General features: G+C 38.8%; 1 protein-coding gene across 9 annotated transcripts in view; it reads left to right on the top strand.

The window, feature by feature from the left end:
* Positions 1-15,272, top strand: part of TDRKH (tudor and KH domain containing) — a 22,004-nt gene extending 6,732 nt beyond the window's left edge. For 6 of the 9 annotated variants that reach the window (XM_072644844.1, XM_072644843.1, XM_072644842.1 and 3 more), the window contains 13 exons: positions 3,409-3,557; positions 5,319-5,425; positions 10,131-10,320; positions 11,204-11,343; positions 11,440-11,773; positions 12,648-12,811; positions 13,033-13,205; positions 13,463-13,527; positions 13,712-13,863; positions 14,055-14,162; positions 14,446-14,542; positions 14,729-14,822; positions 15,004-15,272. In XM_072644844.1, the coding sequence (XP_072500945.1) occupies positions 3,410-3,557; positions 5,319-5,425; positions 10,131-10,320; positions 11,204-11,343; positions 11,440-11,773; positions 12,648-12,811; positions 13,033-13,205; positions 13,463-13,527; positions 13,712-13,863; positions 14,055-14,162; positions 14,446-14,542; positions 14,729-14,784 (1,734 nt within the window). In that variant the 5' untranslated portion in view covers position 3,409 and the 3' untranslated portion in view covers positions 14,785-14,822; positions 15,004-15,272. Of the gene's footprint in view, positions 1-3,408; positions 3,558-5,318; positions 5,426-10,130; positions 10,321-11,203; positions 11,344-11,439; positions 11,774-12,647; positions 12,812-13,032; positions 13,206-13,462; positions 13,528-13,711; positions 13,864-14,054; positions 14,163-14,445; positions 14,543-14,728; positions 14,872-15,003 lie in introns of all 9 variants that reach the window. The other 3 variants (XR_011974904.1, XR_011974905.1, XM_072644846.1) reach the window with 2 other exon arrangements.

The raw sequence follows: 15,272 nt of genomic DNA, 5'->3' as shown, positions 1-15,272 counted from the left end.
CTGATTGAGCTAGTTTGTGTACATATGGTAGGTTGCTTGCCTTAAAATTTAAGGAGTGACAGCTCAAATGGAAAATACAGCATTTGTTATTTAAAGTTATGTAGTTTAAAATAGAAAACTAAGAGAGAAATCTTAGTATATACTGTTGTTCCAAGCTATTGTTTTGACTAAGCATTTAGAATCTATGAATAAAGCCACTTTAACTGAATCAGTATTATATACATTAATATAGTAGAGGAACTTTGGGCTCTATGAAAAACTTACAAAGTACTCTTAAGAAAAATAACATAAACCTAACATAAATAATATTTACACTGTGTAAATGACTGATGAAGTATTGAGACTTGTTCAAAGAGAACCTTTCTCTCTTAAGAATGATCTTTTTTTTGCCTTGAGTTTCTCCAAAGCCCATTATTGTTATTTAAATAAGGCCTCAAAATTAAAATCAGGTAATACTTTATGTTTTGAAGAAAAGCCTACCTGGCTTCGCTGGATCTGAAAAGTTTTCTATTTTCAAAGAAAAACTCACTTTTATACACAGTAATTTGAGACAGAAATTTTGTAATCATAAAATTATATGCACATAAACTTCAATCCAGTCAAGGTCTCCTTGCCAGAGTAAATTTACCAGAAATTACTTGGATCCTCCAAAGTATGAGTGGGCTTGCAAATTTACCATAGGAAAAAGCTGCAAACTCAGTAGACAGTAGTAAAGGTTTGGGATATTTCTTGGTGGGGAGGAAGGAATGGGAGCCAGGCTGGACAATGTTGTTGTTAAAAGCTTCATGAACACACTAGTTGTACAAACTCTTCAGTGAATTGCCAAAAATATGGAAGTCTGCGTGTAATTTTAAACTAAGAGTAAGGGAGAATTCTTATTCCTAAGAGCAGAAGTGGGAAACATCTAGTCATAGAATCAAACATCTGGAACTGAAAGGGAAATTAGAAGTCAGGTAGGTAGTCCAGCTCCCTCATTTTATAGATCAGGAAACTGAGACCCAGACCGGCCTAAGTAAGGTCACTTACACAAAACTGGATTAAGGACTTGAATCCAGGTCCTGCAGTTCCAAGTCCAGTGCTTTGTCTGGTCTTCCAGATTTACTTCAGTCTTCTTGGTTGTTGCAGTGGCAGTACTGCTGCTCTTGCCTCTGAAATAGGAATTCTCCTATCTTCTCTTTTAGAGAAGAGCACATTCAAAACCGACATTTTATTTGAGTAGATTTTGTTTTCATCCATATTTTTAGCATCACTAGGACTGAACCATATTTCCTTTTTCAGTATTTAAATTGCATTTTAGTGCCAGTAGTCATATGAACTAAAGGCTTTTCTTCCCATATATGAGCATACCCAGTGGGAAAATACCTTTTGATTCACTGGTAATAGTAAAACACAAATTGTATTTTGCAGCCTCACAAAACTGCCTGAATTGGTAGAAGGCTCTTCAGTTGACTAACTGATTTCGATTGTCTTGATTATTCAAGTTAATAGAACAACCTTGAATATACTCTTCTTAACACAAGAACATGAAGCCATATTACATGTAAAGCCTCTTCCCTCTCTCCCTTTTACTGCCTGTCCAAGAACCAAAAAAAGTAAGCTTTTTTTTTTTAAAGGCTCTAATAAAAGGAAATAATAAGATCATCCTGGGGAAATAAACCTAATTATGAAGGACTTAATATTGCGGAAGAGAGGAGTTTGTGGTTTAACCCAAAGGCAGTAAAGAGCCACTGAAACTTCTAGAGCTGGGGAATGTAGTCAGACCTGTGCTTTAGGACTGTCACTGTGGTAGCTGTGCAGACGATGGATGAGGAGAGAGCCTAGAGTCAGGGACACCAGTTGGGTGCTGTAGCAGTCATCCAGGTGAGAAGTGGTGAGGGCCTGCTGAACTAGAGTGGTCGAAAAGTAGAGAGAAGGGGACAGATAGGGGAGGTGTTCTGGAGTTAGACTCAACCAGACTTGGCAACTTAATGGATATGGGTTGAAAAAGGTAGGGAACAAGCATTTATATGTATCACCTATTATGTGCCAGACACTGTTCTAAGCATTTCACAAATATCTCATTTGATCCTCAACAAACCTGAGAGGTAGATGCTGTTACTCCCATTATATACTTGAGGAAAACTGAGGCTAATAGAGGTCGTGTGAATGTGTTTATTGCCACATAACTAATAAGCGCCTGAGCCAAGATTTGAACTCAGATCTTCCTGACTCCCAGCCCAGCTCTCTGTCCCATTGTACCACCAGCTGCTACTAAGAATAGGGAATACTCCAATGTGATTCTGAGATTGCAGGGCTGAGTGACTGGAAGAGTGATAGAAATAGGGGAGTTGGGAAGCATAGGTTTAGGAAGAAAGATGACTTCTAGGTAGCAATATCTGGTTGGAAACATTTGTTTGGGAGTTATCTGCAGAGAGGTGAGAGTTGAAATGGTGGGAACTGATGGAATCACTGAGATGGTGAGAAAGACAAGAGAAGGGAGCCCAGGACAGAGTCCCAAGGTATACTCACACATAAGGGCTAGGATGTTCATGATCTTACCATGGAACTGAGAGGAATTATTTAGACAGGAGAGAATAATCAGGAGCTGAAATTCGTGGGTAATTTCAAATACTACAAAGACTTCAGAAAGGATAATGGCTGAGGAAAGGCCATTTGATTTCATGACTAGAGATTGTGACCTTGGAGAGAACAGTTTTAGTTGAATGGAAAGGTCAGAAGACCCATACCAAACTTTACAATCCAGTTCATCCTGTATACAATGCAGAGCAGTTTTCCTAAATCTTAGCCCTGATGTCATCATGGCACAGTTGGAAAAGCCGTGGACTTGGGACAAAGACTTGAATTTGAATCCCACCTCATACACTTAACCAATTGTGTGATCCTGGGCAAGTCATTTAACCATTCCTAGTCTCAGTTTATTTCTTTACAAAATAAGGATAATATCTGTAGCACTTAACTCGGAGTTGTAAAAGTCAAATGAGAATCATCTGTAGATGTAAAGCACTTTGCAAATTTCATAAATATTGTTACCCAGATACTCTCTTATTCAATAACCTTTTTTGGTTTACTACTGCTGCAAATTAAACTCCTTAGTGACTTTCAAAGTCCTCCATAATCTGATGCCATCCTACTTTTAACTCATGTTACTTTTGTTTTTTATCATCTAAGCTCCAGCCAAACTAGTTTGTTCATTGTTTTTAAATCTCATGAGTTTGAATGTGTATTTTTCAAGGATTAGGCAGGAAAAAGACAAATTAAGTTTCTTTTTACTTGAGACTTTCAGTTCCTTATCCCATATGAGGAAGGTTTCTCACCTGGGCATTGGTACTTGGAATTTGGGCAAAAGTGTTGCTATTCACACATAAGTTTTGGTTGAAAGCTTCCTTTGTTTCCCTTCACATGCTTCAGAATGCAGGCTAGAACTCCGGAGAAAATGTCCACTGAATGGTCTTCTTGGACAAACCTGTCAACCATTCAGAAAATAGCACTGGGCCTTGGAATTCCAGCCAGCCTGACTGTTGCTTATATCCTCTACCGGAGGTATAGAGAAAGTCGAGGTACGTATTTTTGTGCATGTGTATATAGATGATGGAAAGTTTTAGAAACTGACATACTTCACTAATCTGAAGTAAAATAAATATTTTAGACTTGACAATTTATTGTATTACAACTAGAATAACACAAGGGGTCTTTGCCAACTGGCTGCACTTCAGTAGCACTGTAGACACTGTTCCTTTTTGTTACCACAACTCTTCCTCTAACCACTAGTCTGTAGACTGTAATACCAATTTATGTCTTTTTCTAAGAGCTTTATTGATCTAAGTAGGGAAGCAGCATTAAAATTGTAGTGGGTTCTTTTTTAAAATAAGTTTTTATTGATGTCTTTTTTTTCATATCACCGTAATTTCCCACAGTATGCCTCCCTGCCCCAGAGTAGCCCATACGACTAATGATATTTAAGACAAAAAAGAAAAAGAGGGGGAAGAAACCCAGCATAACAGTTTGATACATTGAAAAAGTCAGAAAATATTTGCAATGTACAATACTTCTGCACCTCCCAGCTCTTCTTTCAAGTCATATTTGTTCTTTGTAATTTTGCAACATTCACTTTTGAATTTTTTTGGTTTTTTCCATTTATATTGTTTTAGTCTTTGGGTGTATTGTTTTGTTTGCTCTGCTTACTTCACTCTGCATCAGCTCATGTAGATCTTTCCATGCTTTTCTGTATTCATCACACACATAATTTCTTACAGCACAGTAATATTCCATTCTATCCCATTCATACATCACAGTTTGTTTAGCCATTCCCCAGATGATGAATATGTACTTTATTTTGAATTCTTTGCCACCACAAAAAAAAATGCTACTATAAATATTTTGGTGTATATGGGTTCTTATTATACCCCCGACTCTGTGGGGTATAAGCCTAGTACTAGAATCTCTAGGTCAAAGGTTATGGACAGTTTTAGTCATTTTATTTGCATACTCACAAATTCTTTTCTAAAACAGTTGTACTGATTCACCGCTCCACCAATAATGCACTAGGGTGCCTATCTTCCTGCAACCCCTTCAAGATGAAGTATTCCCATCTTTTTTCATCTTTGCCAATATACTGGATAGAAGATAAAACCTATTGGTTGTTTTGATTTGCATCTCTCTCATTATTAGTGATTTGGAGCATTCTTCTTTGTGATTGTTAATAGTTTGCAATTCTTCTTTTGAGATGTTTGTTTATATCCTTTGACTACTTACTCTTTTGGGGAATGGCTTTTGGTCTTATATCTATCTGTTCATGTGTACATGTAAATATAATTGCCCCATTTTTTTTATATATACCTTCCTATTCAGCCTTGAGGAGAAGTCAGTCTTTTCTCATTCACCTCCTCCTCACTAAAGGGCTGTGTTTCAGAGTTTTAAATGGATTGTAAAAATTTAAAACGCTCTGAATGAAAACAGAAAATCCAGGTAAGTAGGGACTCTTTCTAGGTCACTGTCTTCTAGGATCCTCTCCTGGTAACATTGAAGATAGATTGGAATTAGAAGCACCTCTGAAGCTCAGCACACCTTCCTTGTAGGACTCCCAGGGAGCTTTGCCTCCTTTGGCATCTGTGAAGCATCATTCTGTCTGTCCGATTTATCTTCTATAATCTTTAAGTTCCCATTCAGAAAGCACCTTGTGTGTTGCTATTACTGGGTTTCTTTACCCATTTTACCCCTTGATTCCTCTTATTTTTGACAGTCAGGTGTTTGAGGCAGAAATCAGGGAGCAGAGGGTATTATATTAGCCTTTGGCATTAGAACTTCTGGTCATTTTGTAGAAGAACGGCTGACATTCGTTGGGGAAGATGATATTGAGGTGGAGATGAGGGTCCCCCAAGAGGCTGTGAAGCTGATTATTGGCCGGCAAGGAGCCAATATTAAACAGGTAAGTCTATTGGGTTTTGTGAGTGTTTTGTGTTTGTGGATTTTACCCCCTCCCCTCAAACCTCACGTGCACATACATAAAATAAGTTGCCTTCAAAGAAAAGCATTTTTGGTGAGCTAAATTGCTCCCCTTAGATGACAGATGACATTCATCCTAACCATTATTTCACTATATAAGGGTCTTACATTCAAGAACTGGACTAAATTATTCGGGCTCAGGAGAAGAAAATAAGGTTGGTGACCTTGCACAGCCCTCCCTCACTCAAATCAGAGTCAGCTGCAAGTCATGTCATCATCTTGATGTCATGGTCCTCTTTGAAAACAAAGGATAAAAACAGCAACTCAATCATTCAGAAATTTACTTTGTAGGTAGTTTACCATAAATATTAAGTTCTTGACTGGATGATTTTCCCTGTTATCCCGCATACATATAAGTCACCTTCCTCTTTTGTCAGAAAATTGGGAAAGCAATTTACCATATCTCCCTAATCCAGGTAATAATTAAGAAAATAAAATTGCTCCACAAATGGGGTTGGGATGTGGGGAATCTGTGCAAGTTTCTCTGATGCAGATTTCATTTTTTTCCAAATACATGTAAAAAAGTTTTAATATTCATTTTATTTTTAATTTTGAGTTCCAAATTCTGTCTCCCTCCTTCTCCCCCCTTGTTGAGATGGTCAGCAAATTGATATACGTTATATATGCACAGTCATGCAAAATATTTCCATCTTAGTTATGTTGTGAAAGAAAACACAGACACCACCACCACTCCCAAAAAAAATAACAAGAATAATTTTTAAAATTTGGGAAATGTATGCATTCAGACTCCATGAAGTCTTTCTCAGGAAGTGGATAGCGTTTTTCATTAAGAGTCCTTTAGAATTGTCTTAGATCATTGTATTGCTGAGAATAGCTTAAGTCATTCACAGGTAGTGGTGTTACTGTGTATAATGTTGTCCTGGTTCTGCTCACTTCACTTTGCATCAGTTTATGTAAGTCTTTCCAGGTCTTTCTGAAAGCATCCTGTTCATCATTTCTTATAGCACAATAGTGTTCCATCACAATCATATACCACAGCTTATTCAGCCATTCTTCAGTTGATAGGAATCCCCTCAATGTCTAATTCTTTGCCACCACCAAAAGAGCTGCTTTAAATATTTTTGTACTTATTGGTTCCTTTTTTTTTAATCTCTTTGGAATATAGACCTAGCAGTGGTGTTACTGGATCAAAGGGTATGTACAGCATAGCCTTGTGGGTATAGTTCCAAATTGTTCTCCAGAATGATTGGATAAGTTCAAAACTCCACCAACAGTGCTTTAGTGTCCCAGTTTTCCCACAGCCCTTCCAATATTTATCATTTTCCTTTTCGTTAATATTAGCCAATCTGATCGGTGTGAGTTGGTACCTTAGAATTATTTCAATTTGCATTTCTCTAACCAATAGTGATTTAGAGCATTTTTATATGACTATAAATGGCTATGATTTCTTCAACTGAAACTGCCAGTTCATATTCTCTTGTGATTCTTATAAATTTGACTCAGTTCTCTGTATATTTGAGAACTGAAGCCTATAGCAGAGAAACTTACTGTAAATTTTTCCCCCATTTTTTGCTTTTCTTCTAATCTTGACTGCTTTGGTTTTGTTTGTGCAAAACTTTTTTTTTTAATTTAATGTAATGAAAATTATCTATTTTATATCGTATAATGTTCTGTATCTCTTGTGTGCTCATAAATTCTTCCCTTATCTACAGATCTGACAGATAAACTATCCCATGCCTCCCCTCCTAATTTACTTATGGTATCATCCTTTTTGTCTAAATCATGGATGCATTTTGACTTTAACTGGGTATATGGTGTGAGATGTTGGTCTATACCTAAGTTTCTGCCAAAATGCTTTCCAGTTTTCCCAGAAATTTTTGTCAGATAGTGAGTTCTTATTTCAAAAGCTTGGATCTTTGGGTTTATCAAACACTCGATTTACTGTGGTCATTAACTATTGTGTAATGTGTACCTAATCTATTTCACTGATCTGCTCATCTGATTTCTTAGCCAGTACCAGATTGTTTTGATGGTTGCTGCTTTGTAATACAGCTTGAGATCTGATACAGCTAAGCTGCCTTCCTTCACATTTTTCCCATTGATTCTCTCCATATTCTTGACTTTTATTCTTCCAGACGAATTTTGTATTATTTTTTTCCAACTGTAATTTTTGGTAGTTTTGTATGGCACTGAATAAATTAATTTAGGTAGAATTGCCATTTTTATTATATTGGCTCAGCCTGTCCATGAAAAATTAGTATATTTCCAATTGTTAAGATCTGATTTTATTTGTGTGAAAAGTATTTTGTAATTGTGTTCTTATAGTTCCTGGGTGTCAGGTAGACTCCCAAGTATTTTTTATTGTCTGCAGTTATTTTAAATAGAATTTTTCTTTATATCTCATGCTGCTAGACTTTGTTGGTAACATATAGAAATGCTGATGATTAATGTGGGGTTTATTTTTGTCCTTCAACTTTGCTAAGGTTCTTTATTATTATTAATTATTTCAACTAGTTTTTTAGTTGATTTTCTGGGATGCCATTATATCATCTGTAAAGAGTGATAGTTTGGGTTCTTCATTGCCTTTTCTAATTCTTTCCATTTCTTTTTCTTCCCTTATTGCTATAGCTATAATTTCTAGCATAATATTGAATAATAGTGACAATAATGAAGGTCCCTTCTTCACCCCTGATCTTAATAGAAGCTTATCTCCATTACAGATAGTTTTAATTAGATACTACTTATCATTTTAGAAAGGTTTCATGGAATTGATTTGTGATAAGAATAATGCACCATTCTCCAACTGACAAATGGTCAAGGGATATGAAATTTTCAGAAGAAATCCAAGCTAAAAATAACTACATGAAAAAAATGCTCTAAAACTCTAATAATTAGAGAAATACAAATTAAAACTACCCTGAGGTTTTACTTCATACCTATCAGATTGGCAAGGTTGACCAAAAAAAGAAAAATAACAAATGTCAGAGGAATTCTGGAGTAAACAGGTACATTAATGTACCATTGGTAGAACTGTGAACTGAGCCAACCCAGTTGAAAAGCAATTTGGAAATATCCCAAAAATCTTTTAAACTTTTATCATCTGACCCAGTGTTTAATGTTTAGATCTCTGTCCCAAAGAGAACCAAGAGAGGAAAAGGACTTGTACGTACAAAAATATCTACAGCAGCATTTTTTTGTGGTGGCAAAGAATTGGAAACCTAGCAGATTGCCTCTAAGTTGGAATGGCTGAATAAGTTATGATACATGATTGTGGTAGAGTACGGTTGAGTATGGTAAGAAGTAATAAAAGGGATGGTTCAGAGAAACCTGGGAGGACTTACATGAACTGATGCAGCGTAAAGTGAGTTAAAAAATATAATAGCAACAATATTGTAAAGACTAACCACTTTGAAAAAACTTCAGAAACTCCAGTGTCAAGAACAGTGACCAACCAGTATTCCAGAGATCTAGTAAATAAAACCTGTTACCCACCTCCTGATAGAGAGATGAAGGACTCAGGTATACAAATTGAGGCTTTTTTTCTATATGACCAATGTGGGCATATGTTTTGTTCCACTATACATGTTTGTGACAGTAGTTTGTGACCCTGGAGGTCAGGGGAGATGGAGAGAATGTAGACCTGAAAATAAAATAAAATTGATTTAAAGAAATCTGCTTGAAGGTTAAAAAAAAAGTATTACAAATGTGAATAATCTTTTTTTTTTTGGATTTTTCTCATACTTATTTTTTTTAATTAAACTTATTTTCAGTTTTCAACATACACTTCCACAAAATTTTGAATTTCAAATTTTCTCCCCATCTCTCCCCTTCCCCCCCCCCAGGACAGCATGTATTCTGATTACCCCTTCCTCTAATCTGCTCTCCCTTCTGTCACCCTCCTTCCCACCCCTCTCTTATCCCCTTCCCTTCTATTTTCCTGTAGGGCAAGATAGATTTCTATACCTCATTGCCTATATATCTTATTTCCCAGTTGCATGTAAAAACAATTTTTAACATTCATTTTTAAAGCTTTGAGTTCCACATTCTCTCCCTTCCCTCCTCCCCACCCACCCTCATTGAGAAGGCAAGTAATTTGATATAGGTTATACATGTGTAGTCATGCAAAACACTCCCATACCAGTCATATTTTGTGAAAGACTAACTATATTTCCCTGTGTGCTGTCCTGCCCTCTATTTACTCTGTTCACTCCTTTGACCTGTCCCTCCACAAAACATTGACTGTTTTTTTAATTGTATTTTGCCATTATTCATTGCCTGTCAATACAAGTAAAGATTAATTAGGTTTCCAGTCAGGAGCTGGATCAGGGAGTTGACTAGATGGCCATTGTCTCTTCCTTCCATCTTCCTAGAGCACCCATAGTTCAGATTAAAGAATCAATAACCAGTTCTCATGAGGCCTCTTCTTTTAATAAAAATAACTTTTTTCAGTTAATCGGTATAGATTTGTTCTCTTCTTCTCATGCCCTATTTTAAAAAAAAAAGAAAAGAAAAAGAAAAACCAAAGCCCTTGTAACAAATATGCATAGTCAAACAAAACAAACTCCCACCTTGGCCATATCCAAACATATCCACGGGGTCTCTTCCTAAGCCCTACTGCATCCATAGCCGTCCACACTTTCCCTCTCCTCCCCCTGTCCTTTCTGCAGTTGAGGAAGCAGACTGGTGCTCGAATTGATGTGGATACAGAAGATGTAGGTGAGGAGCGGGTGCTGCTCATCAGTGGCTTTCCTGTCCAGGTTTGCAAAGCCAAAGCAGCAATCCATCAGATCCTGACAGAGAACACCCCAGTGTATGAACAGCTTTCAGTACCTCAGAGATCTGTGGGCAGAATTATAGGTACTGTTGTCTCACTGTATGCTTCCTCCTTTCTGTATCATGCATCTTCATATCATCTTAAATGTTTTTTTTGGTCAGTGTCATTTCCATAAGGAGAGATATCTAAAAGATGTTGATGGTAGACAGTTTTACTCAATTTATATCAGACATGGTCCCAAAAATACAAGATAGATTCAAAAAGGATTTAGAGAAATTCATGGGTGGTAGATCCACAAAGGATTAAAGAAAAGGTAAAATTGCTCCTGGTATATATCCTTAACCTTTGAGGAGAAAACATACTTTCCCATAAAGTATTATCCCTTGGTGCTACTTTAAGAGAGATCTTAAAATTTTATAGTACTCAGTAGTATTCAGATTGCTTTTGATAAGCTAATTTTCCATGCACCTCGTAACTTCTCTGTGTAAATAGGCAAGGCCAGTACTATCCCTGGGTTACAGACAAGTAAATAGACTTAGTATTGACATCTCCAATGTCATAGAGTTATGAGTGCCCCACAGCAGGGACTAGAACCTAGTTCTCATTAACTTGTTTAGTGTTCTTTCTACTATCTCACTCTAATAAAGTATTCTGGTTTATTTTAGGAGTGAAGAGTATAGCCTTCCTGAATGGTTTAGGAAAATAGGTATATTTGGAGTAAAGGAATTGAATCTACGTCAAGTTTTTAAATTAAAAGAAAAAAATTAAACATTCCTTACCTGGACGCTACATTGGCAGGAAAGATTTTAGGGACTATTAGTTCCATAACTTCTAGTGTTCAAACATTTATTAACCTGGCGCTTGACTCAGTTTGGAAATGAAAATTTAGTCTTCCACTGATTCTTTCTAGTTACTGCAGAATATAAGGAGACAAGTAGAGGAATTTTTACATGTATCTTTCTGCAGGAAGAGGTGGAGAAACCATTCGTGCCATCTGCAAGAGCTCTGGGGCCAAAATCACCTGTGACAAGGAATCAGAAGGGACATTGCTACTAACACGACTCATAAAGATCTCGGGAACACAGAAGGAAGTGGCAGCAGCCAAGGTGAGCATTAAGGGGAGCTGAGTGAGAAGAGCTCCTTCTTCCTGTCCTCATGACTTCAGGACCTGAGCTGATTATTCCTTCTCTTTTTCTGGCAAGCATCTTATCCTAGAAAAAGTTTCAGAAGATGAAGAGCTTCGCAAGAGGATTGCTCATTCAGCGGAATCCAGAGTCCAGCGCAAGCAGCCCATCAGTGTCAAGAGAGAAGATGTGGCAGGGCCCGGGGGTGCTGGGGAGCCAGCCTTTCCTAAGGACATGAGCACCAGCAAGAAGCTGTTCCCTCCAATGGCTGCCACTCCTGGCCGAGGAGGAGGAGATACCACTGGGCCGAGACTAGAGCGGGCTGAACATTCCCACAAGAAAATGCTTGGTGACAGCAGCTGCCAGGAGAACACAGAAGTCCAGGCCAGGCCAGAGATGCCAAAGTTTGAAAGTATGTTATCTCCAGTGACAGCTCAGTTATCTGTACTAACCAGTGGGGGAAGTCTCAAAGGAATAATTGAAAGTTTCAGATAACCAAAAGGACTTTATTTTTGTCTTGGAAGTGAATCATGAGTCTTTGAAAATAGCAAATTGCTAAGCTAATAATATTTGCTCATAATTGTTCCAGCAGTCCATTTCCCAAGTACAAAGGGGTGGCAAGAAAAGATACCTTAAAAGTATTTTGCTAGAAGCCTAGCAGTCCAGGGTTAAAGATTTTCTTCAGAAAGGCCAGTAACTAATTAGAGCTCTACTCTACCTTGGGTTTATTTATATATAAAAACAATTCTGATTCAGCAGGCAGTATGATTACAAAGGAATGAAACTGTTTTTCTTACGTGGTTTGTGGAATCAGTCTTGTTACTTTGTAGTCATATATCATATATAGGGTCCCAGGGTCTGGAAGCTTTTTCTTCCATGAGTGAAAGTTGTGGGATAGAGTGGTAAATGGGGAACCCCGGGTCCATGGAAGGAGTCTGAGTCCAGGGTAGACATTAGGATCCAAATCCCTTGTTATTTTGTGCCTTGCTTGCACAGTCTTAAGTCACATCCATCCTGTGGGAGTTGTAACAATCTCCAAAGGAGACCAACATCTGAAGGGATATAAAATGTGACTGGGGATCTGAATTATGTCATGACAATGGTTTTATAATGGGAAAGGAACAAAAAGTATAAGAATCCTCATTCGGTATTTTTCAGTGAATTATTGTTTTGTTCTTGAGGAGTTTGGAAGCTGAAAGCTACTGCTTCCTTAGCCCTATTTCCTTATCTACTAGCCAGGGATGGTTTTGTCATAGCCACCAACCTCAACCCCACAATGTGTTTAGTCCCCAGCCCTGACTTCAGTTTCCATGCTGACGAGTATCTAGAAGTCTATGTGTCTGCCTCTGAAAACCCCAACCATTTCTGGATCCAGATTATTGGCTCCCGCAGCTTACAGCTGGACAAGCTTGTCAGCGAGATGACCCAGTACTATGAGAACAGTCAGTCAGTGAGTTGCAATATGGACCAGGGGGTGGTGGGGAAAATAGGGCTTGAGGGAAAGGAGTATCTCTCACCTTTCCCTTTCTGTGTATTTTTTTTTTCCCTTTGGGAATCAGTTTTCTGTGACTCCTATGGTCATTTGTTCTCCTCTCTCACCTTTTCTTATCTGACCCATCTATTTGTCATTGCTGCCCTCCCCCCTTCCTTACCTCTGACTTGAAAACATAGCCTGAAGATCTGACCGTGCACATGGGTGACATTGTAGCAGCACCTTTACCTACAGATGGACCCTGGTATCGGGCCCGGGTCCTGGGTACTCTTGAGAACGGGAACCTGGATCTCTACTTTGTTGACTTTGGAGATAATGGGGAGAGCCCACTCAAGGACTTGAGAGCCATCAGGTCAGTACAGAGTCAGTCATATTTGGATGTATAGTGAGAGATCAAATCTGCATTCCAGTTAACTCATCCCTGTCAGTTAGAAAGATTGTGGAGAGCTCATTAATTAGGAGATTTGGAATGAAACCAATTTTAAGAATAGGTTAGATTTGCCCACACGTTTTGAGTAGTCAAAAAGCTGCGAGACTAGATAGATGACTTTTATGACTTGTCATAAGAGTCTTAACTAGTTTTCTTTCTTTTTTTTTTTTTTACTTCAGGAGTGACTTCCTGAGCCTCCCATTCCAAGCAATAGAATGTAGTCTAGCAAGGATTGTTCCCTCAGGTAAGTTAGCCATGTGATTTGATCTTAGGGTAGAATGACTCCCACATAGCATATTGGAAAAATTCATATTTTGTCTGGCTACTGAACAGAAATTCCAGGAGGTCAGACCACTTCTGTAAAGAAGATAGGCAGTCTCCTGATTTTATTCCAGTTCTCAGTGCTAATGCCCTTGCCTTTTCACCAGGTGAGCAATGGGAAGAAGCAGCCCTAGATGAGTTTGACCGCCTCAGTCATTGTGCAGAATGGAAGCCTCTGGTAGCCAAGATCTCCAGCTATGTGCAAACAGGAATTTCTACTTGGCCAGAAATCTACCTTTATGACACAAGCAATGGACAGGTGAGGCCTGGAGGATCATTGGATTATCTTGGTGAGGCACAGAACTCAGTACCCTGTTCCTTGGTCTTTAGACTTTTTGGGTTACTCTTCATTTCCCCAAATTCCTCATCCTAGCCTTTCTCACCTATTTTCATGACTAGTATAGAAAAAAAATCATCATCTTAATCACTTTCTGTTTTTCCCTCCTCCAGAATCTTGATATTGGGCTAGAACTAGTGCGCCAGGGTTATGCAGTTGAACTCCCCCAAGACATGGGAGAAGGAGATGCTGCTGTTCCTGAGATGCTGCAGGATATATTGGTGGGTGAGCTCCAGTGGTGGTGTAGGGTGGTGCCCTTAGGGGAGCCCATATCACAGCCTTCAATTCTGCCCTAGGCTCTTGGTGGTAGAGGGCCTTCCTTGGGGCTGAAATGACTTCACCAGCTGACAAAAGGTGCTTTAGTTTACTCCCCAGAGCCACTTAGCTGCTGCTTCCACAGATTTCTGTAGTTCAGATTTAACATTGTAGGGGCCATGTTGTGTTTGTTTCTCTCTCACCTCATTTACTAACACTGTCATCTTCTCTTTTCTGTTACTTCCTCAGGCCACAGAGACAGATGCCTCTCTAGATAGCCTGTTGTCTGAGGCCAAGAAGAGCCCTGGAGAGACACCACATACGCTCTCATGCCTCAGTTTATCAGGTAGCCAACAGTATTTTCTACCCTGCCTCCTAAAACTCCTTGGTTGCTGCCTTCCCTCTCTCTGATGCAGACTGAGGGATTGAATTGGAAAAGTTGAATGAGGTCCTGGTTCTGCCCAACCCAGTATTTTGGAAACAGCCTGCTAAAGTTGGATGTTGCCTAATTTCCCCTCCTGCCTTTGCTTAGAAGCTGCCTCAGTTTCTGGTGATGATGGTGTCCTTGCAGAAGACGACTTGATCTGATGTCTCTGCTCTGGCTGGCTCAGCCATCTGCCTGCTGTGTGAGTGGGGCTCTGATTTGTGTCTTATGGAGCAGGAAAACAGTGAGGGGTGAGGATGGGGAGCTACTGCATTCTCTCTTCCTTCTCCCTGATCCTCATGTGCCTTTCCTTGTGGCTGTTATTCTCCAAGCTTGACTTGCTGTCATATATTGACCCTTTCCCATTTTGTGTCCATGCTTAGGAAGTGGCAACGTGTGACACGGGAGCCTGTGGCTGGACAGAGAATCGAATTCCACAGAAGATATCCCCCACTTTTCCTCCTTTGTGGGCTGCCTACTAATTTAATTGGTCTGCTGTGAACCAAATACAGCTTCTTCTACTGGCAGAATGAAGGACTTCTCAGAAAAAGACTATATTATGTGTGTGCGTGTTGTGTTTTATCAGATGTTGCCTTAGAAGGGCTACCCTTAGCACTGCCCACAACCACTAGCAATAAAATCACTTTCCTTC

Source organism: Notamacropus eugenii, chromosome 2 (genome assembly GCF_028372415.1).
Source record: "Notamacropus eugenii isolate mMacEug1 chromosome 2, mMacEug1.pri_v2, whole genome shotgun sequence".
In the NCBI taxonomy this organism is placed as follows: domain Eukaryota; kingdom Metazoa; phylum Chordata; class Mammalia; order Diprotodontia; family Macropodidae; genus Notamacropus; species Notamacropus eugenii.
The sequence above is the reverse complement of the archived record's forward strand: the minus strand, read 5'-3'. Positions and strand labels throughout refer to the sequence as shown.